A 26,715-nucleotide genomic window follows, 5' to 3' on the forward strand; every position below is an offset into this window, starting at 1 on the left:
GAGACCCAGCACTCCTTAGAGCCTCCCTAAAAGCAGAAGTACCCCCACAGGTAACAGACGTGGGAACCATAATGACACCACATGTAACTTGCTGAACATCGACTCGAAAAAATGGAGCTATGGTCCCCAAGTGCACTTACCTGGTCCTGGCACAAAAGTTCAATTTTCTCCTCTGCCAAAATAGCAATATCCTCTTCTTTTTCCTGTTCTGGTTTTTCATTATTAGAAGAGCTAGTGGTTTGCGACTCATTATCCAAGTTGATGATTTTCTCATAAACGTGTTCCATTACTTTCCGGACCTGGAGCATGTCACTAGCAGAGAGTCTGTCTCTGTAAGAAGCAAGGGCAGATTGTGCCATCAGGAATCACTGGATGTTATCTCTTAATATTTTTTGGTGTTCCATTGGATAAAGACAAAACATAGCACGGAAGCAAATCAAGAAGAATGTTTAGGTCATTGCCTTAATCCAGTTTTAGAATTGCCAACACATTTCCATTGTGTTCCCCCAAAGACACAGATTACATGTAAGTGAAATTAAATGCATGTTCTTAAAACTTAATAGCCTGCTGGGTTTTATTCCCTTAAAGACGATCCTAGAGGATGGGCAAACTAAATGCTCCTGGGAGGGAAGGCAGCCCACCATGTTTACCAGGCTCCCATTCCCCAGGTGCTCATTTCTCCTGTGGCTCCTGGCCCTAGAGCCAAGACCACCTGCCTAAACTCTAGGCCACAAGCCCAACAGCTGGCTGGGTATCTCCAGAAGGATGTCCCATGGGCACCTCAAACTCTACATGTCCCCAATCAGATTCATCAATTTCCTCACCCCAAAACCTACTTCTCTTGTATCACTGATGTCAGTTCAAAATGGCCTACCCAAGTAGCTTGGGCTCAAAGTCTGAAAGCCATCTTGACCTTCAGTCACTAAATCTGGTTGAAGTGCTATCTAGGACTTGCTTTAAAATGATGTGGGGTGTGTATGTGTGTGTAGGTAGGTCGGAGGGAGAGGCAGAGGTGAAGGAAAATGCTTAGGCATGTGTTGATGACCCTGGAGCTGTTTGAGGGGATAACGGGGGTTCATGCCCCTGATCTCGTTTGTATATGTCTAGAAATGCCCCTAACAGATTTTACTTGCTCAGATACACGTCCACAAGACCTTAAATTTCCTTTCCCAGTTCTGGAGTCTCTGCTGCAGCTACGCCGGTCCTTGCTAATTTTCAGGATCCTGTGTATGCTCCTACTTCCAAATCCTCAAACCATTTCCTGGACGTGGAATGCCTCTCTTTTGAAATTCTATCCATTTCTTACATGTCCAGCTCAAATTCCATGTCCTTCAAGAAGACTTTCTGGAAGCTCCAGCCCACAATTCATTTCTTTCCCCTACTCCCATGATTCCCTAAGTATCCATAAAAGCAATTTTTATATACACATTGTGTCCTAAACTATGCTATGGCAAGAGAAAAAAAACCAAGTCTTATACTTTTGAACATCTGTGGCCTACCACCGGAGGTATTTGGTAAACGCTCAACTGTATAAGCTTTCAGAATCACAAAACCTGCTTTAGTTATCCTTTACTATGAAAGCAATCATAAAGAAGAAGAGAGTGCTGGCCATTAATGAGATCAAGGCATCATGTAACACTGCATTTACTTACTTTTTTAGGGTTTTTGCTCCCGAAGATGCATGAGGTTGGAGGTAGAAAGGAATTTTGTTGAATTTGGGCATATTCTTCTGAAATATTGAAAGTAAAAAGAAAGGTATGATCATTTTGATCAGCCAATGAATGAAAATGATGTCATCAGAAAAACATGATTTGCAAGTTATTTTACAATTAAAACTGACTTTCTATGAAATGTAGAGTAAGATATCAAATTATCCTTGTCAGCCTTAGTGAAAACGTATCAGGAAAGTGTCATGTTTAGTTTTGTAATAAAAGATATGTGAGACAAAAGATAGGTCAGTGTCATTATGATGCTGAATAATAATTCAAGGTATTAAAGGGAAATAAGCTTTAACTCTTAAAGCTCTCAAAATAAAAATCTCAATTCCACACTTAAATACTAGGGCTGATACCTAAGGGCCCAAACAAAAAGTTCAGTGTCTTGAGAGAAACCCACAACATTCTACTGTACACTCTGGCCTGGTGAGACCCACCATCCAAATGAAAAGGTCACTTAGGTCCTCCCATTTTCTCTCCCTCTGACCTCAGGTCTGAGGTTTTAAGCAAGAGTAGAAACTTCAGCCAACCATCAAGATGACTATCATGAAGCAAACCACATACTTAGATAAAGAATAAATTTAACTGGTCATCTTTTCTCTGGGTATTAATCCCCTCTGAGCCTCCATGTCATATCCTGTCTGGATGTCTCCTCTCAGGAATAAGCCACAGGCCTAAAGTCAGCAATGTATCCCAGGTGACTTTCACACTCAAAGGAAGCAGTGGTTTATGGGAATCTTGGACTTAGAGAAGAGCACAGAATATCCATCAGGTGTCACACTAGCTTTAGGTTCTTGGAGGTATATCTGGGACAGAAAAAAAATTTTCTGAAAGTTCTATAGAGGTTAAATCTCTTTTCATATGGCTTTAGGAATATATAAAACAGGTCAACAGCACATAAGAGAGTGTAGAAACAGATCCATGTGTATACAGAAATTTAGTATACGATAAAGATAGCATTTCAAATTAGTAGGAAAAGGATAGAGCACTCCAAAAAATTGTTTTGGCACAGCGGCTAACCATCTGGAGAAAGTTAGCATCCTACTTCACACAAAACAGAATAAATTCTAATAGGTTACAGATCTAGACATACATAATGATCACAGACGTACCAGAGGAGAAATATATTTTTGCTACTTTGGACAGGAAATACCAAAGCAAGATATGAAACTCAGAGCCATAAAAGATCAATCTGATTACAAAAATTCAAACTTTTTGCCAGGCAAAAGACACCAGCCACGAACAAAGTAAAACTTTGGTTGAGAGACACATATAATAGTAAAAGGGTTAATATTTAATAGGACAAAATCCTACAAATCAGTAAAAAACAAATCACCCAACAGAAAAATGAGTACACTCACAGAAGAAATACAAATGGCCAGTATGAAAAGATGCCTAACCTCACTACATGTGAAAAAACAACACCCCACATTAAAACAATGAGATATTTGCCATCTTTTAGCAAAGACTGAAAAGTAACCAGTGTCGGTGAGTGTGGTAAACAGGCACTCATAGTGTTGGTGAGAGTGTACGCTGCTAGAGCTTTTGTGGGGGGCAATTTGGCAGTTATCTATCAAAATTGAAAACGTGCATACCCTTTGATCCAGCAATTCCACTTCTAGGAATTTATCCTAAAAAGTACACAAAGATACATGTACAAGGATGTTTACTGAAGCAGTGCTCGTAACAGAAAACACTGGAAACAACCTTAATGTCCATCAATAGGGGACCAGTTAAATAAATTATGATACATTTATACAAAGACATATTATGTAGTCATTAAAGAAGAATGAATGACCTACATGTACAGACATGAAAAGATGTCCAAGATACATTTTTAAGTGAAAAACCAAACCAAACCAAGTTGCAGAACAGTATGTATAACAGATTTTGTGCAAAATAATGAACTGCGTGTATTTGTGTGTTTGTACACACACATAGGTGCATGCACACACACCTCAGTAGTATCTGCTTGTGTATGCACAGAAAAAGGTCCTGAAGGTTATGGCCTGAACTACGACTACTTATCCCCTCTAGGGAGAAGGACAGGAGTGAGTGGAAGAGAGGAATGACTGGGAAAGAGATGGGCATTTAATTCGATTCATTTATTTTCTTTTTCTTTTTCCTTTTTTTTTTTTTTAGTGTTTTTGTTTGTTTTTAAAGATTTTATTTATTTATTTGACAGAGATTACGGGTAGGCAGAGAGGCAGTCAGAGAGAGGAGGAAGCAGGCTCCCTGCTGAGCAGAGTCCGATGTGGGGCTCGATCTCAAGACCCTGGGATCATGACCCGAGCTGAAGGCAGAGGCCTTAACCCACTGAGCCACCCAGGCGCCCCGATTCATTTATTTTCTTTAATAAGCACATATTACAGTTATAACTGAATCCAACAAGGATATAAACAGTACATAACTAATTACCAGTACTTCTTCTGCAACTTTGGGACTGCAGGGAAGCTGAGGAGGGTTCCCCTTGGCAGCCTAGTTTTTACTAACATTATGACTATACAGTCTAAAGCTGCTCCTAATCTCCTTTGTGTTTGGACAGAACAAAAGGGCAAAACAGGAGTGGAGGACACTTACATCCACAGTGATGTCAATTACCCATTGTGGCACTGTCTCATTAAGAAGCATCGACTCAGTCTCACCCCCGGAGTCTCGGCAGAGCAGCCTAAACATAACCCGTCAGGTAGTCAGTGACACAGCAGCACAAATGACAAATCACGGTCAACAAACATTAGTGGGAGGGACCCTAGCGTCCATTCGGGATGAGCCCCACTTGACAGCTGAGGCAATGGAGTGCAGCCAGGCAGTATGGCTCACTCGGCTAAGCGGGGCGGCAGGTGCTAACACTCAGGCCCCCGCATCCTTGAGGCCATGCATATACTAGAGCTGCTTCTCTGAGTCCTCGGGTGATGATAGGAATGCTGGCTGTAGGCAAAATACTCAAGAAACATCCCCTGCCAGGGCTGCAGTGCATGGCACAGGCCTCCACATATCATGGGGATCAGGACTGTTTTGGTCATCACACTCTCAGGAAACCACCGGAAAGCAAGAGAATTCTGAGCTTAGGGAAAGAGAATTCTGGCCTGCGTTTTTCTTAACTTTTGGCCCTACAGAAGACTCTACTGAGCTCTCCCCTGTGATTCCAGCAGGGCCTGGCTGGCCACTTGAGGTGAAGCCAGTCCAGCTTCCCAGCATGGCCTCATGAAGGACTACCTCGTTCCTCAAGTCGCGCACCACTGAGCACAACAGTTCTCAGGAGCAGCCCAGCCCATCTTGTACTGACTGCCCAGCCTGAGGGAAGTTACCTTCTCTGATGCGATTCTATGAGCAGGGACTTCTGGGGATTTCCTGACCCCAACAGTCATGTCAGCTAAGTGAGAGAAAGTGACAGCTTTCTGTAGAAACCACCACAGAAGCTGCATTAAAGCAAAGTATCGACCTCATTTTAACACGAGAGGCTCAGTTCTCAATTAGAACGTGGTCTAATAGCATCAGACACTTAACTATCTCATGGAGGTGGAAAAGCTTCTGAACCCCTTATACTCCTAGAACAAGTTATGACGTTTGAATCAGTACTTCTTAGCAAAGGGGATGATTTCTTAGGCAGGTCTCCAGCCTTCCACCCTCATACCTGAACAGTGTGCGTCCTCCAGCTTCACCGAAGATCACAGGAGTGTGGGGGGGCACTTGAAAATATCCATTTCCCTTCTGTACTCGGTTCTCCTGCTCCCCATTTACTAGGAAAAGATGCAGATGACATCAGCATCCAGAACTAGTGCTAAAAACACAGATTGTAAACATTTTGTTTCTACAAGCTTCAAACATTGCCAAGTTTTCAAAGTTAAAAGTCTGATGAGTCAGCAGGGTCAGATAAAGGTGAAAAAAAATCAAAGTTAAATTTCTACAAAGAATAAGAAGTAAAGCAACTTGTAATGTACTTTATGGGAAATGACTATAATTTTAGAGAATTTTAAGAGAGAAGATTAATATTTGAGACTTGAAACAAGGAGAACTCTACTTCAGCCACAGGAAAGGGTAGGACAGCCTGTTTATAAATAGCAATATGCTTTTGTGTGTGTGTGTGTGTGCGCGCATGTGTGCGCACACGTGTGTGTGTGTGTGCATGTGTGTGCATGTGTGGAACACCAAGCTCAGAAAAATTTCTTGGGCCAGAAAAAAAATTTATGCTTAATGGCAGAGGTACTGGTGAAAAATAAAATCCTCAGTGAAGTCGACACCTCTTTTTTATTATTCTCTGTAGACTTCATTTCACGCTGCTTTCTCTGTAATCTTTTGACCAAGTACGGTTAAGCCCCACTCCAGTGCCACCTTGTTCCTAAAGGTATCCCTGGTGAATCTGGAAGCAACCTCACCTTCTGAGCCTACAGCACTTTCAGATCCTATCTTGGAGAAACAACCAATCCTCCCTCTGACCTTACCATGTTCTGTCTATTCTGAGGAGCTCTCTGCCCTACCACAATGTCAGTCCCTAAAGGATACAGTCCATGCCCAATTATCTCTGCGCACCCCTGCCTGCAACTCCTACAGACGCCCCAACACCTGAGCTGCTCACCAAGTAGAATGTACACGACTCTTGAGAGTCCACTGGTTGTGGTGCTGGTACAGAAGATAACCACACAGGCACAAAACGGAGGCTTCTGTCTGAGAGGTGGAGCGGGGCGGCGGTGCGGGGGAGGGGAGCTCTGCCTTTACTGTGGCAGTTTGATTTTAAGGATGATCTGGGGTTTCCTCTAACTTTTCCTTACTCCCAAAACCAAACCCTTGATGCCAGGGGTGCTGACTGTACTTCTGGTTTTTTACCTTTACTGTCTATTTAGTGGGCCTCTAAAGGCACCCTGTCTGTCATGTTGCAGATGGAGAGGGATGAGCCAAGAACTGGAAACGACATGCCCATAGCGACACAGCTGATAAACAGCAGAGCCCACACTAAAACTTAGCTTTTTCAAGCTTCTGTGGAAAGACTTTTCCATTGAGTTTCTCTGGCTCCGGGCCCACTGTACATCTGATGAGGAGGGGAATGGGCCCGGTGACATAAAAGAAAAGTCACCATGGGTGGGGTCAGTGCCCTCTCTGACAGGGACAACAGAAGAATGGCTTGAAGGGAAGCATGCCATCCTTGCACAAGAGATTTTAACTCCAGAAATCATTTTGGATGAGTTGGTTGGCCAGAATGAATCTCTACTAGGAGGTCCTCATCATTGCTGACCACCACAAGTGGGCCATCTTCAGCAGAATCTTCAGAGAACTCAGAGATTCATTCATATTCAGCAGAGTAAGTCTTTGGTAGGTGTGACTCAAAGACTCTTTGACTGGCTGTAACATACTGTAACATATGAACTGTGAAAGTTTAAGTTCTTTTTCTTCCCTTTTTTCAATCAAACTGAACCAAATTTGTAAATTCAAAACGTGTTCTCTGCTGCCCAGAGCAAGTTGCTGCCACTGCCTGTGGCACACACAGCTTTACAATGTCCTCTGTGACATTAATTCTTACACATACTTGTTCACTTATCCTGACACTTCTGAGTTGGAATTTGATCTTCTGAAATGTTTAGAGACAAGATCAGGTAGATCATCAGACTCAGTAATGTCTGTTTCAGGCCAATGTGAGCCATGACAAGATAAGGACCGAAACGGCTTTCGATGCAGCTCATTAGCTGTTTCTGGAGGTTAAGTCCCCCAGGCCCACAGCTACTCTCAGAAATACCTTTGGAAGAAGGCTGCCAAGCTGCTTGCTATTAAGGGCAAAGGTCATTTGAATATGTAGGGATTTTTTAACCCCTCCTGAGCAGCATCACTGAGTGAAAGTGCTCTTGGAATCTCAGTTAAGACTGCTCTTTGATATGTGGAAAGGAGGGGGATAAACTGGGCACATCCCGAGTTATTTATTATGTTATGACTTAACAAATGCTTTTTAAAGTTTCTTAAACATTCCTGGAATAACAAACACTCCAAGTATCCTAAACTTCTGAGTAATTTTAAATCAATTATCCTGATACAAAAACACGAACCATGGTTTACTTCATTTTCTTCTTCATCCATTGGATTCACATGTGTTCTAGGCCAATATTCTAGCAGTGCCTGGAGTAAAAGTCCTCCTAAGTTCACTGCAAAAGAGTTAATTAAGATGAAAAGAAATGAAAAACATTTATTAGTTTTAGCCTAAAAACAGAGGGAAAGGAATAAAAATTATATTTCCACATATTCTGATATTAAATTCTAAACCCAATGCCAATGGTGTTTAAAAGCAAGACTTGAAAGATTTTGCATCTATTAAAATTTATCTTAGAATGTTTTAAGAAGTAGTAACATGGAGCAAATAGACATTCTATCTGGTTGTTCAGATATAGACATTCATTAAAAATGAACAAATAAAAACAGGAATTACAATCTTAAAGAAACTATTTCCATATAGAGTCATTAAAATTATATTTATATATATCAGGTATGTCTACATGCTACATTCGTAGAAGAATACCAATCAAAGATATAATCAACAAAAAATAATTGACTCTCACGAGTCTCTTCTCACAATACACAAAAATTAACTCAAAATAGATTAAACACTTGAATGTCAGACCTGAAACCATTAAACTTCTAGAAGAAAATATAGGCAAATAAATTCTTTGAGCTTGGTGACTGTTTGGATCTGACACCTAAAGCAAAAGTCAGTTAGGAGGACTACATCAAAATAAAAGCTCCTGCACAGCAAAAGAAACATCAACAAAATGAAAAGACAACTTATGGAATAGGAGAAAATATTTGCAAATCATGTATCTGATAAGGGGTTAATATCCTAAATATATAAGGACTTCATAAGACAACTCAACAGCAAAAAAACAAGCAATGCAATGAAAAAACGGGCAGAAAGGGGCGCCTAGCTCGCTCAGTCAGTGGAACATGCGACTTCATTTTAGAATTTTGAGTTTGAGCCCCATGTTGAATGCAGACATTATTTAAAAATAAAATCTTCCAGGGGTGCGTGGGTGGCTCAGTCGGTTAAGCATCTGCCTTCAGCTCAGGTTGTGGGATGGAGCCCTGCATCACACTTCCTGCTCAGCAGGGAGTTTGCGTCTCTCTCTTCTCTCTTTGCCCCTCCCCACTGCTCATTCTCTCTAATATATAAATCTTTAAAAAAATAAATAAATATAATATTATAAAAAAAATGGGTAGAATATCTGAATAGACATTTTTCCAAAGAAGACATACAGGTGGCCAAAAAGTATATGAAAAAATGCTCATGTCACTATCAGGTAAATGCAAATCAAAACCACAAGCTACACCTCACATGCTAGAACAGCTATTATCAAAAAGATAAATATAACAAGCGTTCAAGAAAATGTGGAGAAAAGGGAACCCTCGTGCACTGGTGGTGAAAATGTAAATTGGTGCAGCCACTGTGGAAAAAAGTACAAGGGTTCCTCAAAAAGCTTAAAAATAGAACTGCCATATTACCTAGCAATTCCATTTCTGGGTATTTATCCAAAGAAATGAAAACACTAACTTGAAAAGATATATGGACCTCCCATGTTCACTGCAGCTGCATTTACAATAGCCAAGATACGGAAACAACCAATGTTCACCAATGGATGAATGTATAAAGAAAAAACGTGATATGTATGTACAATGGAATGTTATTCATCCATAAAAAAGAACAAAATCCTGCTATTTGCAATAACTTATGTGGACACTGAAGGCTATGTGGAATAAGTTAGAGAGAGGAAGACAAATAGCATACGATTTCACTTAAATGTCGAATCTTAAAAAAAAAAAACCCAAAACCAAAACCAAAACTCATAGATACAGAGAATAGATTGGTGATTGCCGGAGGCAGAGGGTAGGGAAGTGGACAGAGTCAAAAGGTACAAACATCTAGTTATAACATGAATAAAGTCACAGGGGTACAGTGTACAACATGGTGACTACAGTTAATAATACTGTAACACATATTTCAAAGTGGTTAAGAGTAGATCTCTGAAGTTCTCATTACAAGGGGAAAAATGTGTGATTTTGTACTGTGATGATGAGTATTAACTGGACTTGTGGTCATTTTGTAGTATATACAAATACTGAATCATGTTGTACATGTGAAACTGAACCTAATGTTATGTCAATTATATCTCAATTAAAAAAAAAAAAAAAAAAGGAAAACAACAGAATTGTTTCCCAGCTTCATTTTTCCTACCCTATCAGATTTCCAGAAAGGTTTAAGGGTAGAAAGTGTGTTGAGTGTTTAATTGTTAAAGCTAAACCACAGATTGTGAGAAAAATCAAGACCCCACAAAACATTTAAAATGGAACAGTATTTTCCATTTTCAAGAGAGAATATGATTTTAAAAAACCTCAAATATTGTTAAAAAAATAAAAGAGCAGATAGCAAAAAACAAATCGAAACAACAAAAAGAAAACCCAACTCAGCACAGATCTACCTTCTCTTTTGAAAGGAGGAAAGGAAGAAAGAACACTTAAACTCACATTTTGGATCTGACCCATCAGGGCTGCTGAAGCCAGCATCTTTTGCAGAAACCCAAGCAGCAAAACAATCACTCTCATCCAAAGTAATAGTCAACATCTGTCAAAAAAAAAAAACTGTAAGTGGCATTCCATTCCAATACATTTTCCAAATAAGCCTCTAAGGCCCTATTTATCTGTACTATTTGACTAAGGAGCTAAGCCACAGATTTAGAATGAAAATGTTTCATGTGATTCACTCCAACTACAATTTAATTTACTGAGATACCAAAAGGCATTTTTAAACTGCATTTTATAAGTATTTTTTTTTTAAAAGATTTTATTTATTTATTTATTTGACAGAGAGAGATCACAAGTAGGCAGAGAGGCAGGCAGAGAGAGAGAGGAGGAAGCAGGCTCCCCGCTGAGCAGAAAGCCCGATGTGGGGCTCGATCCCAGGACCCTGAGATCATGACCCGAGCTGAAGGCAGAGGCTTTAACCCACTGAGCCACCCAGGCGCCCCAGCATTTTGTAAGTATTAACATGAGAAATTTACTGTCTCCACACTTAAACACATACAACTCTGTAACTAATAAACCTTCTTTTTAGCTGTATCAGAAACTTTCAACTATTCCCAATTGTACAAATATCAGCTGCTAACTTACCCCTGTTTTTAAGTCTACTGAGAACCAATTTGGCACATATACCATCTTAAATCTTTTCTTAATTTCATCTTCAAAATCCACTTTGCCCAGGTCTTCAACTTTACATGCCTACACAGCAAAAAAGTATAATAATTATCAATATTAAGTGTTGAACGATTCTGACTTAGGTATTCCAAATTTTACACATTTCCACACCTGTCTAAAAAAAATAGAGTCTAAAAACATCCTGGACAACATCCACATCCACATGGATAATACACAGGGCATGCTGGCCTCTCAAATCCTTGCCAATATTCCCACCATAAACGTATGGTCTGCAGCCTCGTCACTGCTGCCACCTGGGGTTTCTTCTGTTTCCAAAATCAGTTCCCCACGACACCCCAGTTAAATCTTACCCTCCTCCTGTTTGGCCTTGTCATCTCCCTCACTGTGCCTCAGCACAGGACAAACCTCCACTCCTCCAAATTAGAGAAGCCTTGACAAAATCCCCTTAACTCGGTACTACTATTCTTCCCACTGTGAGGGAAAAAGTGCCCCTTGTTGCTGTGCTCCAGATCCCCTCACTTCTTGGGGAATCTACCCTCTCATGTCTCTCCCAGCTTCTCCCTGTAAGCAGCAAACATACTCCCATTACTCCCATCTCAAAAATACCTGAAAACACCAAAACAAACCTTTGCTTGACCCTCCCATCCCTCTATCCTCTTCCTGCCCACCTCCCCAAAGTCAAATTTCATCCACGATTGCTCCACTACCTCCCAATCACTCCACAATCCACTCTATCAGGGCTCTAAGGACTCCCTCAAGACTGCTGTCCGCCCACCCCTCTGCCCCAACACCATCCTTCCTACTGGTTAAATCCCAGGCACATTACATTCCAAACTGGACATAAACTCTCTGTAGGTCAGCTAGCACAAGCCCTTTCAGGAAATGCTTGCTTAGTTCTTGACCTGCCATTCATTGGCTCTTGGTTTTCCAACCCCCTTTTATTATATACCTCTGTGGTTTTCTCTTTTCTAACAGTTCCCTAAAGGGTGATGGCTGGTTTCTTCTCTCTTCAATACTGATATATCCCTTGGAAACTCTGATGTTCCCATTGCTTCAGTTATAATCTATCAGCTGCTGACAGCTGAGCCTGTCTCTCCGGCCCAGCTCTTTTACTGGTGTGTGAGGACCTATCTATCTAGACATTCACATAAATTCAAACTCACTGCCTTGTTCATCGTGTTCTCCCTTTCCCAACAATCCATTTTCCCTCTTACATCACCTCCCCCAGCCCATAACTTCCACTTACCAAACTATCTGACCCAGGAACCTGGGACTCACTCTGCTTCTTTGTTTATACACCCTTTTATTCAAGCTCCCCCTTATCCACAGGTCTCGATACCTTCCTCATGATTCTGTTTTTTTCCATCCTAGTCCACATAAATATCTGATCTCTCACCTGCATCAGTGTAACAGCCTCTTAACTATTATGCTCCAGGCACTATGATAACTACTTCTCGAACATCTCCTTAACCTCACCAAGAAATAGGTGCCACCCACATTATAGGAATAAAGATAGAGGTATAGAGAGGTTCAGCATGTTCCAGAGATCATTTGGCTAGTAGCTAGCAGAACCAAGATTAGAATGCAACTCTCTCACTCTGAGCCTATATTCCTAAATACTCCCAACTCCCTACTTCTGTTTAATGTCATGTCCATCACTCCCAGTCACTTGATCTTGACACTTCAGGGCCTAGTGTCTGGGTACTGAAAGCTGCTGGAGACACAAAAAATGCCAATTATGGAACATGCCAGGTCAGTGCCCCATCTAAGCAGAGCTACCTCCCAGACAGCAGGACTCTACCAAGGCTTTGGCTAATCTGCCCGAGAGAAAGAACATCAGATCCACAGGCAGAAAATCAGTCAGCCCACCATGAAAGAGCAGCTTGGCCCAGTTAGATTCTGTTATGTTCTGGAGAGCATCAGGTCAGGTGCTGGGCAGCATGAGAAGTCCAGCCACAGACCAGAACGAAGGCCGCGTCAGTGGGAGAGTAGCTAAGTTCCTGCTGACCAGGTCCTCAGGACTGCTCTGGACCCTCCCAGTCTCCACAGGACCCCTCTCTGAAACAAACATGAGTCTTTGGTCCCGAGAAGTGTATCTCTATCCTAAGAAAAACCAGTTGGACTTTGGGGTTTGCTGCAATTTCATTTTCCACTCAACTATGCTCTTACTCTGCAACCATGCTCACCAGGCAACTGCTTCATTATGTGACTTCCCATACCCATGCCCATGGGGAGGGAAAGTGTCAGGCAGGCCAAGGTTTCTATTCAGACAGTCCCTTCTTCTCAGAAAGCAAGCTGTTTATTTTATATTCTTTAGATCCAGACATTTCTTCTAACCAGGAGCCTAACCAAAACCTCAGAGCTTTTCAATTCTTCCTTATCATGTATCCAACATCTGTCTCTTCCTTTAGATCCCCAAGTCATTATGCTGAAGACACGGCCTTCCAGCTTCTTCTCCATCGCACAGACCACTGTTGCTCTGGGCATGGGATTCTTCCCGCTCCAGTACAATCTTAGATTTAGATTCTTTAGGGAACAGCAAAGAAGGTCAACCATGGGGCCTGTATTCAAGACTCTCTGGGAAATTACTTGAATGGCACCTTCCACCCCTACACCCCTACTGCTTCCCCCCAACATTCCCTCTAGTCTCCAATTACACAAAAGTCAAAGTCACTGAATGAGCACCACCTTCCCTCCTGTGCCTTTGTCACTCACTTCCTCTTCCTAAAATGCCTTACCATTAGTCATCTGCTGGAGTTCTTTAAGACATTCTTCAAATGATTTCTCCACCACGAAGACGCTCGCCTGATTTCTCTACTTGTAAGTAATTGCCCCTGTCCATAAACTACCCTGTAATTTCGTCTTTTTATCTGTAAGGTTTCCCATTTCCCTACCTCTCTCCCTATCAGAGGGGATCACGGTACAGACTTTCTGTTATCTGACTCTCAACACAGCTCTCTGCACACAATATTCATTCAATTCAGGAAATAATACATAATATATACAACAAATATACTATCACCACCAAGAAAAGCAAACTCTTCAACTTGCCTATAAATTTTTAAAAAAGATTTTATTTGAGAGAGAGAGATCGAGAAAGAGCATGAGCAGGGAAGAGAGAGAGAAGCAGGCTCCCCACTGAGCAGTGAGCCTGATGTGAACCCTGGGAGCATGACCTAAGCCCAAAGCAGATTCTTTTTTTTTTTTTTTTTTTTTTAAGATTTTATTTATTTTTTTGACAGAGAGAGATCACAAGTAGGCAGAGAGGCAGGCAGAGAGAGAGAGAGAGGGGGAAGCAGGCTCCCTGCTGAGCAGAGAGCAGAGAGCCCAATGTGGGGCTCGATCCCAGGACACTGGGATCATGACCTGAGCCGAAAGCAGAGGCCTTAACCCACTGAGCCACCCAGGCGCCCCCCAAAGCAGATTCTTAATTGAATGAGCCACCCAGGCGCCCTGCCTATAAATTCTTTAGTGCTATTTAGAATGTGGCTGAATGGCTTAAAACATCTAACTATCCCACAGGTCAGCGTAACATGACCCAGAGTTGTAACTTACACTCACAGTGATGTCTATAAACCCTAAGAAATGGCTAAACTTGTTTTGTGCACTGTAAGGATTCTCATCCTGGGGTGATTTTGTATGCTGCTTCTTCCTTCCTCCTCCTAAACATTTAGCAATATCTGGAGAGAGTTTTGGCTATCACAACTGAAGCTGCAGTGGAAGGGAAGGTGGTTACTGGCACCTGCTGGGTAGCAGCTGAGGGTGATGCTAAGCACCCTATCATGCACAGGACAGATCCCACTCTATCCTGGCCCCTTCAACAAAGACTTACTTGGCCCAAAATGTCAATAATGTCAAGGATGAGGAAATGTGATATATTTACTTTAAGGTAAGGCAGCAAATAACACAGCAGAAATGGTTCCACCAAAATTTTAGGTGCTTTTAAGATAAACCATGGCCACAAAAAAAAAAAAAAAAGATAAACTATGGTCTCATAGTCTCCAAAAAAAGTATTATTGCAGTCTAATCTTAATTTTGTACTTATTACTTTGGTTATTTCATATATATATATTTTATAACAAAAAATAAAGGGGATATATGACCCAATTATCTATATTTAATACAAAAAGTTACTCACCTTCAATACATCCCAATATGCCACATTATTATTGGTATCTTTGGTTAATATATGTCTCTTGTCATTAAGAATGTGACACTGAATAATACTCGCACCCCCTAAAGGAAAAAACCCACACAATTAGGAAAATAATTCCATTTAAATTCACCATATGGCAGTAATTACTCATTGGCATGTAACAAAAGAAATCATACAATCTACCACAAAGGAGAAGGAGAGTCAAAAGATACACATACAGTTTTACATATATATATGGCTGTTTAAGGTGAACCTAAGAAAAATTGTCTGGTTTTATTTTATTTTTTTTAAAGATTTTATTTATTTATTTGTCAGAGAGAGCCAGATCACAAGTAGGCAGAGCAACAGGCAGAGAGAGAGGGAGAAGCAGGCTCCCTGCTGAGCAGACAGCCTGATGCAGGGCTCAATCCCAGGACCCTGAGACCATGACCTGAGCCGAAGGCAGAGGCTTAACCCATTGAGCCACCCAGGTGCCCCCCAAACTGTCTGATTTTAAAAAACAGATTATAGATGAAAAAACTCCCTCCTTCGAGGGGCTTCCAGTGGAAAACTGTTAAGGGCAAACAGTTTTAACCACTGGGAAAAGTTCAAGTGATAACAGCAGATGTCTGGATCAGTCCCATCTCTAACTCTGCCTCCTGCATGCACATGTGATTCTTGAGGCATCAGCATGGACACAGAACTGTGATGAACACCTGTTCAGCGTTCTACTCCTCACTCGGGTGTTTCAAGTCAGAGGTGCCACTTCCAGCTGAAGCACAGAGAAGTCGGGTACCAGATCTGACTTGTGCCAAAAGATAACATTCAACCCTCTATATTTTACAAAGTGGTTCTTAGCCCGCCACAGACCACAACTATTCTGATGCTGGGCAAAAAGTTTACCTCAAGAAGTCTGCTTTTTAAAGTCACTAGCATTTAAAGAATATTTTTCTTCTATTAAAAATAAACCAATACACTGTATCTTCTATTGACATCAGAATTACACTGAAAGGAAGGTTGCCTCCTTTATTTTTGTCAATCTCTTAATAACTATAATTAGCCTCGGTAAAAGATATAATACCTTCCACCTTCCTTACTCACCTTTAATAACCTGGTCAGGCTGCGTACAAAGTGGTGTTATAGGATTTGTACAGTCATTGTCATAATCTCCAGAGGCTCTAAAATTATGAATTCCCTTCAAGGTCTAAAGGAACAAAATTCATTTTTTAATCATTTTATGCTTTCTAAGCTTTGCCAATCTGTTAAAAGTGGCAAGAAAAACAAAGGACAAATGAGAAAAACCAAAACAGTAACATCAACCAAAAAATACTTAATCATAAAGTGTAATTATCTACCACAACTTCAAGAAACAAACCAAGGATTAAGATGGGAATATTAATACTATCTTTTTGGAAGGAAAAGTAGGCATTCTTCCAGGTAAAGTTATATTGATCTCACACTGGGACAATGAAATTTAGACAAGATATATAACATTTTTTACAAGTACTGAGAAAGCTGAGAAAGGCCACTTGATTGGTGTATAAACAGAAACAAATGGGAACATATAGTCTCTCTTTTGTTATCCATATATAGTTGAGTAAGCAAGAAAACTTAAATCTTCTTTAATGAATATTTAAGAATTAAAAGCACTTTAAATAATGACTTCTTTGGTTATCCTCTATTTCTATCCCTGCTCTTCATGCTATGAGGAAAAAAGGAATGAATTTGAAAGCACAATTTTTCTATTTTCTCTTACATTTGGAAGAACAGAAACCTAACAGTGTCCCTGCCATGTTGGTATGGTATTCCCTGCTATCCAAAAGTTAAGCACTTGTATGAAGTCTTTTATAAGCCAAGACAGTGTAAAGACAAAGAAGCAATCACCATTTTATAAAAGCAAAAATTCTCTTCTGATTTCTTCTGGTTAGAGACAATGGGTAATCATAATGGTGGGAAGCGAACTTTCAGATAGTGGGGAAAACCTGAACCTGGGCTGCCTGTTTTCAAAGGCACTTTTGTGAGCTCAGATGTTGTACTAACATTTACTGGTTTTATCAGGCAACAGTGCCTACTCTAGGCACACCAAATGTCTATCTTGGCTCCTGACAAAGAAGTCAGAAGCTTCATTTGGACTGTTATCTTAATTTTAGTACAATCCTTCAGAGCACTCACAGAGGCTTTCAGATTTTTGCACTGTTCAAAAGCATGCCGAGAGTCAGGTTCATCTTGAGCATTTACTACTGGTATCTGGCAGGTCTGCGATAACAAACTACATGTTTACAAACCTCTGTCAGGGATACAGCGGTTCCCTTACCCATTTATTTACTGTAGACTTAGTCGTGGCAACCCAGATTGCGGGAGGGGGATCAGCTGATCTATCAAGCTCCATCTGAAAACAAAGCACAAAAACACCACTCTGTGGAATGCAGACTCTCCTGAGCTGCCGGGACTAGCTACCTATTATTAAACATCAACTCCTTCATTCCATGTTTGTATGCTGACTGTATGCTGACTACACCTTGGCAGGCGGTAAAAGCTAGGGTTGCACAGAATAATGAGGGAGTGTCTCTGCTAAAGGAAAAATGGCCTTTACAAATATAATAGGGGTGACTTTTCACCAAAAACAGTGGCTGAAAGTTTCAGCATAATTTTAAATTAAATAATTAGGGGATCCAAATAGGTACTGTCAAAGGGTGACTTACCATAATTTTGTTTTTGTTACTCTTGTATTTTGTATTTTTTTTTTTTTTAGTAACAAGGAAGTAGGTCTCCTTTTCTCTTTGAAAATGTTTGTAGCAAAAAAAATCCCAACATAGCAAAAGTGACAAGTACCCACATAATTCACCTCCCTCACCTAAGAATAGTATATCTCTGTACTGTGTACCTTCTGTATTTTTAAAATAGAACACACAGAAATATGTCCCTACACCCATGCATATAGACAGCATGCACATGAAATCACTCTATGGTCAGTCATCCACTATTCTTCTTGTGCCAGGAATTGAAGGTTGGGAGTAGTGGGATAGGTAGACTCCTAGCAAGTAGGAATCCTCTTTATTTCAAAGTGATATTTCTTCTAACACACAGTTATGGCACCACTAAGTTTTTGCACCTTTTTCTCCACAGCCAAGAGATCCTGGCAGCTGCAGGACTCACATGCAGTGTCTCTTCTCCCTGTTGTTGGCCCCAGCAGCCTGCTTCCTGCACAGGCTCTTGATTTCAGCATCAACTCCCCTGCTTCCCTAGATTACTGGTTTTGTCCTCCAGGGGCGACACCTATGTTGAAGAGCTATACTCGGCCAGGATGTGTGCGCTCCTAGGCCACAAGCACCGCCTCAATGGTCTCATTCGATCTCTATTCCTTTTTTCAGCCCTTCCTTTTATACTGTGGTCTGAGTTTCAGGGGTCTTTTAGTTCCATGGGTATCCGCAGTTCTGTTTCTTGCTTTTCTTGTTTTTGGATGACTTCTGTGAGAAGGAAGTAGTGCTGTCCTTATGCCTCCATTTTAAATCTGGAAATCTCTTTACTATGGTTTTAACGTGTAGTTCTGAGATTATCAGGGAAACTGAGCAACTTGTCATACGATGACAAGACCATTTTGCAGTCCAGGCATCACTTTCAGCAGGTGTCAATGTGGACGGCTTCTGGAGTACCCTTTCACCCTGACTGATTGGCAATCAGGACTACTTTGAGGCAGTCACGGTTTGAAGTATGAACTGGCTTGTTCTCTCTTCTGGAGCAACTCTTCCACATCCTCCTTCTTGGGCAGTGGACATACTTGTGCTTTCCTGTTATCTGCTCATAGATACCTGAACTTGTCACATCCCTCCACTAAGGACAGGTTAGGAAGGCCAACTGAGCTCAGGAGCAATGTGGGCCAATCGCACTAGGATTCGCCAGTGGGACAGCTACATGTCACTGAGGTACAGAAGAAGTCACAATTTCTTCTGTAAGTGACTAACGAAAATTAAAATACTTGTTTTTACAAATCCACAGCTGATTCATGTTTTCATACAGATTTTGCCAGATTGCTAGTACATGTAACAATCTTAACCACTCAACTAAAATATGGGACATACCTTGAGAACTGGTGCTTTTTCTTCACAAATTAGTAGCCGAATGTCAGGGTTTCTTAGGTCTGTACAGTAAATTTTTCTGTCCCTTCCTCCAGAATACACGTGTGTGAAGGCATCATTGACTTGCAGAGCCCAAACACCTTCATCATGGACTCGATACGTTGCTATACATCTCTGCTGGCCAAGGGACCAAAGGCGAATGGTCCCATCAGAACTGCCGGAAAGGCACTGAAAACGAAGAAAGTTGAAGTTAGAATAAGTTCCAACCAGAAAAGTTCCTGCTTTGCTATGCTCTGCAGTTGGTGCCTCTCTTGACTCTATAGTGTCAAACACCCACATCTAACAACCCGTATTTCTGCCTCTGATGAAGACCTCTGATAAGCATGCACCACAGGCTGAAATGACCAAAGGCAACAGTGCATGCTAAAGCAGAGGAAACTTTTTGAGCAAAACTGCCTCTGTCCTCTCCTACCTGGCCACATGCAGAATCAGCATCCCCAGGGAACTTTTTAAAAATGCAGATACCTGGTCTGATTCCAAAGCTAATGAGGCAGATTCTAAACCTGATGAAGCAAAAACTCTGGCAGGGTCTATCAATATGTGTTTTGATAGCTTTCCAGGTCATTCTGGTACACTAAGGTTGACAACCTTTGCACTACGCTAAAAGGCCTTTTGGAGCCCTAGGTCACACCTCTGTCTCACCTCTCCCTCATGGCAATGGATTCCTAATGGCCTGCCAGGTCTCTGATATTCCATTAATAAGAATCATTAATTCCATTAATAAGGTCTCTTGACATTCCATTAATAAGAGTCACTAATTCCATTAATAAGAAGCAAAATCTAGTTTCAGGCTTATCACTCACTCTTTGTGATCTTGCATACTTCCCATCTGAGCCTCAAGTTCAACATTAATATAAAATATGGACCTTCAGCATTCAGAGTTAACAACAGCAATTCTGACACTTTCTGAAGGCTCAGGAGCATCAACTACATAGAAGATGCTGGCACATAAAGTAGGGCTGAGCACACTGTGACTCTGATAGAAAGAGGCTGAACTGGCCACACCACATTCATATTTGGCATGCCTGGGGTTCACTATCAGTTACTGTGGTGATTTGCAAAAGAGAATAAAAACTTGCTTCTTTGGGGGAAAAAATGGTGTCAAGAAAAAGCAACTGCTGGTGCTGGTGTAAGAAATTAAGAAGGCAAAGAGCTTCAAAGAAGAAAAGATAGTTGTGGGCTTGGAGACTTAAAAAGTGTCTGAATAGATGAGGACTTCAAGAATATTAGGATTTATTGGCGTGCCCTGTGACAGGAAGGGGCCTTTAGAACTCTGGACATGTTTAATTATATGAACACCCACTAGGAAGCTCCCCCATAAACTGCCAGGGGCATCAGTGTTTTAATTCCTTACTCCAATTGGTTGACAAGGCAACCAAGAGCCTAACCAACAAGGAAACTGTCTGGAGGAAGTTACAAGCAGACCTCTGACATACCTGTGGGAGGACCCATGCAATCTGATGGAGAGAGGCCAAGGAGGGGCTCCCCCATCCAAGAAGAACTGCTACTCTGAGGTGGCAAAGCTGTTAGTGTAGCTTTATTTATTTTTAAAAATTTATTTATATATTTATTTGACAGAAAGACAGTGAGAGGAAACACAAGCAGGTGTAGTAGGAGAGGAAGAAGCAGGCTTCTTGCCAAGTAGGGAGCCTGATGCTGGGCTAGATGTAGGGTGTGATGCAGGACTGGATGCAGGGCTCGACCCCAGGACTTTGGGATCATGACCTGAACCAAAGGCAGATCCTTAACAATTGCACCACCCAGATGCCCTTGTTGGTGTAGCTTTAATCACTCAGATCTAGGCTATGTATCTCCAGAGAGTAAGGTCTGACAACTTTAGGATAAGGAAAGCTAAGTCCTAGTAGCCCAGGCAACTTGTAGTAGGGAAGAGGTAAATCCCAAACCTAAACGTACAGCTAAAAGCAGATGAGGGAACAGAGCTGTATCAACTCTGATACTGAACACAAAATAATCTCTGATGGCAACTGTAATCTAAGACCACTAAAAAGTAGGCCCCTAAGGAGACAACAATTACTTTTAAAGTACAATGCTTGAGGCGCCTGGGTGGCTCAGTCGTTAACCATCTGCCTTCAGCTCAGGTCATGATTCCAGGGTCCTGGGACTGAGCCCCACATCAGGCTCTCTGCTCAGCAGGGAGCCTACTTCTCCCTCTCCCACTCCCCCTGCTTGTGTTTTCTCTCTCACTGTCTCTTTCTCTGTCAAATAAATAAATAAAATTAAAAAAAATAAAAGTACAATGCTGGCCAACTTCTTTGCAGCATTTGGTAGTATAGTTGAAGGACATGCCTATTTTATAGGAATTCTAGTGCCTGCTACCTTGTAGGAGCTAGAGTAATCATCATACATTTCCCACAACCTCCACTCTTTCACTGGATAAATGTGAAGACCCTGTCACTAGAAAGTAATTCTTGGGACTAGGACAGAAGGACCTGAATGGTTCTACTATATTAGACCTAGGGGCAGAGTCTACAGCCCTGATCAGGTTTTTGTGCTTTTACCAACAGAAACGAGGGGGAACCAGTATACTGAGGCCAGGCTGCTGCTGACCAACACAAGTGTTTCTGGAATGCATATGCAATTGTAACTGTCAACAGTCAGCAACAAAGTGCATAAGGTAAGCTGGGGGAAGGAGTGGCTTGACGCTTAAACACCCCTAGACTTTAAGCCAGGTTTGGCAAAACTTCAATGATAGGAAAACCTATCATTGAACCTATCAAGAACCTATCATTCTTCTGTGAGGGACACAGAAGAATGCCACTGACTCAAACCAAGACAGAAGACTGTCCCAGTTTCTTAAGCAACTGCCTTAGCAAGTACAAGGGCTGAAATGTCAGGTGGCTCAGCCCAATAATATTGGCACTATTCAAAACAACTATAGTGGCGACAGTCCTCAAATAGTAAGATTTGCTAAATAAACAACAGAACAAATGGGGATGTCGATGGGATTCACTGGCCTATTATGCATATCTTATCACAAGTTCTCGACTCCTGATGCCACCAGAGATCCTTCATTAGAAACTTGCAGGGCAACTCTGTGGGATGCAGTACGTGCTCTTGTCCTGCAACTATCTATCTCTCTCATATATTACAAGAGTTTGAGAATCAGTAGTCAAAGGATTCTTTCTTCTCCTTTGACTTGAACAAGTAGTTGTTATTGCTATTTTGTTGATCAATTCCCTAAGTGTGATGTGTAGTTGGTGGTTAAGTTTATATTTCACCTCTACTGCCAAGAAGGAAAATGGATGGAGGAGGAACTCAAGGAGGCTGGTATCTGCATAATTATGTGCTCTACCACTCAAGGGCAGCATTTCCAATGGTCTGCTTACAGTAAGTGGAGCTTACTTCACATGAAGTGCATCTGTAACCATATGTGCTACCTAAAAAGCACATTCATGACTATATAGATAGGAAACAAGGCAAGGAGTATAGCAGCAGGAGGAGCTTTAGAAAGTCTGCCGAGCCCATTAGCCTCCTACTGAAAACCATCTTGCCTACAGTCCCATTTCAGTCCCATGAAGACCACAAGACACAGTCAAACCCTGAACGAACCTCACAGAACAAGGCAGGGGCAGCTATCTCAGGTGTAGCCCAACAGCTACACTGCAAACAGTGAGGAGCTGACCGAACTGGGCTTCTTAGATTCTTTTTTTTTTTTTTTTTTTTAAAGATTTATTTATTTATTTATTTGACAGAGAGAGAGAGAGAGATCACAAGTAGGCAGAGAGGCAGGCAGAGAGAGAGAGAGGAGGAAGCAGGCTCCCTGACGAGCAGAGAGCCCGATGCGGGACTTGATCCCAGGACCCTGAGATCATGACCCGAGCCGAAGGCAGTGGCTTAACCCACTGAGCCACTAGGTGCCCCGGCTTCTTAGATTCTTAAGAAAATGGGGCTGGAAAGGAACTCAACAATGCTAGAAAATGCCATGGCCTATAGACAAGAATATATTTACTATTTGTAATCTTCTCACAACCATACAAACAAATGTTATGGTCCCTACTTTGCAGATGAGTAAACTAAGGACAAGTAACATGAAATTTTCTCCTCTAGGCCACACCAAAAAGTACATTAACATCTAGATCCTTCTGCATCTCCAAAGACCTCCATGGGCACCTTCAAGCCTATCTTTGCCTGGTTCTGAAGATGAGTTCCTGGTTTGGGCTAGTTTTCCAAACCTCTCTCTCACCTCTGGAGACAAAGGTTTCTCTAGTCCATGTGTGAGGCAGCTCCTATGATGTAATTTCCACAAAAGTGATGGCACCTCTCATCATGCCACCTCCCTACTCTCCCTTTCCTAATCTGCTCACAATCAATCCCAGTTAGCTCTGGGCTTCTCCCTGGCCCATGAGAAAAAATGGCTGGGGGAGGCAGAGGTATAGGGTAGTGTTAGGTCTTAACTGAAAATGGTGCTCGGTTTTTGTTTTTATCATCTACATCGATGAAAGATCATTTTCCCACTGATACAGAACAAACAGAATTACACACCTAACAAAATACTAGAGTATCAGTACATATTCAAAAATTACCAAGATGTTTTCCTTTGAAGTGCTGACTCTTAAGTATTACGACAGGTGACTAAACTTATACACTGTATGTACAGTCAAATGACAGGATTTGCCCAAAGTCAGACCCACCGTCAGCAAATCTTTCCTTAATTCACTAGCACAAAGCATTCAATACCAAAACTTCCTTTTGCTTTATACAAAGTAACATTTTAAATTGTTTTGTCCTATATACATCATAACTGCATATACTTGTTGATGTAAGTATTATTCTGAGGGAATTTTTTTTTTTAAGATTTTATTTATTTGACAGAGAGAGATCACAAGTACACAGAGAGGCAGGCAGAGAGAGAGAGGGAAGCAGGCTCTCTGCTGAGCAGAGAGCCGGATGTGGGACTCGATCCCAGGACCCTGAGATCATGATCTGAGCCAAAGGCAGCGGCTTAACCCACTGAGCCACCCAGGCGCCCCCGGGAGAACTTTTTGTTTGGCCTTTATTTAGAAGTGATGCAAACAGAGTAATTTCAAAATGTGGATTACTATTATATACAATTGAGTATTTTAAGGTTTTAAAAGTTTATGTGTGGCTTTGGGTTGAGATCAACCTAGGCAAGAAAGTGGGACATTTCTGGTGCCCGGAATTCTGGACAAAGTCCTTAGGTAAACGTGCATGTACGTACCTGTGTGCCATCTCTGTTCAACAGCAATGCTTTGACATTGTCGGTGTGTCCTTTCAGCTTCATTAGTTTTGCACACGTTCTTGGATCCCATACCCTTAAAACCTGTGTATTTGAACAAAATATCATACAACCTGTGTATATCCATGAACAAATTTCAATGATAAATGATTTAGAAGTCAAATGACAACCTTTACATTCTGAGAAGGAAATATTGGTCTCCAAAGACACTGGCTGAGGCCCCGTCTTCTCAAGTAGGAGGAAGCTTTTCTAATGTCAAAACACAAATAGGCCTCCCTCACTCATCCACCCTGCCCCCATCACCACACACGACAGTAATTATATAGTTACATTCTTGCTTGTTCAAATAAAACCCTTCCTTTAGCACCCACCAGGCAAAACCATGGTCTATATATTTAGTAATTACACAGATCAAATTATTTTGGTGTCTTTGTTTTCCAGTGTTAAAATATACCCGGTTAAGCTCCCCCTTACCTTCTCAGTGGACCCTGACACAATGATTGTTCCCAGTTGATTCATTGCCAGGCTATAAATGGAATCTTTGTTCCCACTTAAAGAAGAAGCTATTAGGGATAAACGAAGCAAATGTTAACAAAATCATCAGCTGTTCGGCAGCTAGTCAGCAAAAATTTTAAGTTTAATTATTTGGTTTAGAAAATCTTAAATCTTAACTGAGGGTTACTGGAGGGGTTACTGGAGGATGGGGTGGTTGGGCGATGGACGTCGGGAAGAATATGTGCTATGGTGAGAAAATAAATAATAAAAAAAAAAAGAAAATCTTATCTTTGCGAGTGCTCTAAGGAAAAGAAATCTAGCTATGATGGAGGTCATTCTTTTTTTTTTTTTTTTTTTTTAAAGATTTTATTTATTTATTTGACAGAGAGAAATCACAAGTAGATAGAGAGGCAGGCAGAGAGAGAGAGAGGGAAGCAGGCTCCCTGCTGAGAGCCTGATGCGGGACTCGATCCCAGGACTCTGAGATCATGACCTGAGCCGAAAGCAGCGGCTTAACCCACTGAGCCACCCAGGCGCCCGATGGAGGTCATTCTAAACAAGACTTTTATCAAAATTTACATCATTTCTAGATTTGAGTATGGTGCTCAATAATTATTTGCCAAACTAAATTGCACTGCTATTTAAAAACTATCGACGTAAGTATTTTATTTATTTAAGTATCTATGTATTTTCATAGATACACATATGCTAATAAATATGAAAAATATGTCCAAACTCATAATTTTCAAGGAAACACAAATCAAAACAAAAAACATTATTTTCACCTACCAATTTAGATTTTCAATGAGCTAACAGTTCTCAAAAATAGTACAATGGTACTCTCATACATTAGTTGTGGGGTAAGTACAACTTGTTTGGTACAACTCTTGGAAGGACATTAGGCAATGTGTAGCAAGAATCATGCTCACAGTCTTTGATTCAGATCTAAGTTTTACTGAGGTGAAAAAAGTTGCATATAAATTGTCTATACAATTTGATCCTAATTTTCAATAAGAAGTAAATAAACATACTGAGGACTTAAGAGTGAAGTAGTTAATATAAGCACATATTTAGAAAATTAGTGTAGTAAGTATTCAATAAATGTTAGCTCTCAGATTTCTATCATAAATCAACCTGTGTGGTAATCTCTCTAAACAATTCTAAGCAAGATGTATCTACTGCAGAATCTGTTACTCCTGGTCTCTGACATTGGGACAATTCCGACTTCTTTTGCTTCGTTCCCTCTTGTCACTGTCTCTTTGAGGCAGACCCTCCATCTAGAGAAAACTAAATGATCTGTCATGACAGTCCCCAGCAGGGACCAGGTGCTGAATCACTACACTGATGCACTGGTGAAAAATCAAGGAGAACAAAGGGAGGGTAGTGTTTACAGTTTTGCATATTTCCTGGGGAAAAGGGCAGAACAATATTCAAGAAATTATAAACATCAGTCTCTTAACATGCCCTTCCTGGCACATCCTAGATTATCTTACAACTGTTTTAGCTATGTCAGTGTAAGAATTCCACAGCCACAACAAATTGGACCTATATGTAGGGATCTCGATAGCTCAGATCCTGAACACAGACTTTCCAGGCCAGGGTTAGCCAATAAGGTGCTCCTAAGTGTCCATTCTGCCACCTGGCCTAGAGGACTCTAGTAGGTTGAGCCAGCTGTGAGGATGAGTTTCAAATCTAGACTTGTTTGGGTCTGATCTGGTAATCTGAGATCTCTTCTTAGCTGATGAGAAACCCATGCTATTATTAACCAGCTCTGGGGGCGCCTGGGTGGCTCAGTGGGTTAAGCCACTGCCTTTGGCTCAGGTCATGATCTCA

At 41.2% G+C, this 26,715-nt stretch overlaps 1 protein-coding gene across 6 annotated transcripts in view; it reads right to left on the reverse strand.

Moving 5' to 3' along the window:
- WDR48 (WD repeat domain 48) overlaps positions 1-26,715 on the reverse strand; it is a 52,804-nt gene that overhangs the window by 2,548 nt on the left and 23,541 nt on the right. For 5 of the 6 annotated variants that reach the window (XM_059162037.1, XM_059162034.1, XM_059162032.1 and 2 more), the window contains 13 exons: positions 24,862-24,950; positions 24,370-24,471; positions 19,113-19,337; positions 17,348-17,422; positions 16,135-16,237; positions 15,037-15,134; positions 10,854-10,961; positions 10,212-10,308; positions 7,748-7,843; positions 5,350-5,455; positions 4,296-4,383; positions 1,653-1,729; positions 141-330 (listed from right to left, as the gene is read on the reverse strand). In XM_059162037.1, the coding sequence (XP_059018020.1) occupies positions 141-330; positions 1,653-1,729; positions 4,296-4,383; positions 5,350-5,455; positions 7,748-7,843; positions 10,212-10,308; positions 10,854-10,961; positions 15,037-15,134; positions 16,135-16,237; positions 17,348-17,422; positions 19,113-19,337; positions 24,370-24,471; positions 24,862-24,950 (1,454 nt within the window). The remainder of the gene's footprint in view (positions 1-140; positions 331-1,652; positions 1,730-4,295; positions 4,384-5,349; positions 5,456-7,747; positions 7,844-10,211; positions 10,309-10,853; positions 10,962-15,036; positions 15,135-16,134; positions 16,238-17,347; positions 17,423-19,112; positions 19,338-24,369; positions 24,472-24,861; positions 24,951-26,715) is intronic. The other variant, XM_059162036.1, reaches the window with a different exon arrangement.

This window comes from Mustela lutreola, chromosome 2 (assembly GCF_030435805.1).
Source record: "Mustela lutreola isolate mMusLut2 chromosome 2, mMusLut2.pri, whole genome shotgun sequence".
NCBI classification, from domain to species: domain Eukaryota; kingdom Metazoa; phylum Chordata; class Mammalia; order Carnivora; family Mustelidae; genus Mustela; species Mustela lutreola.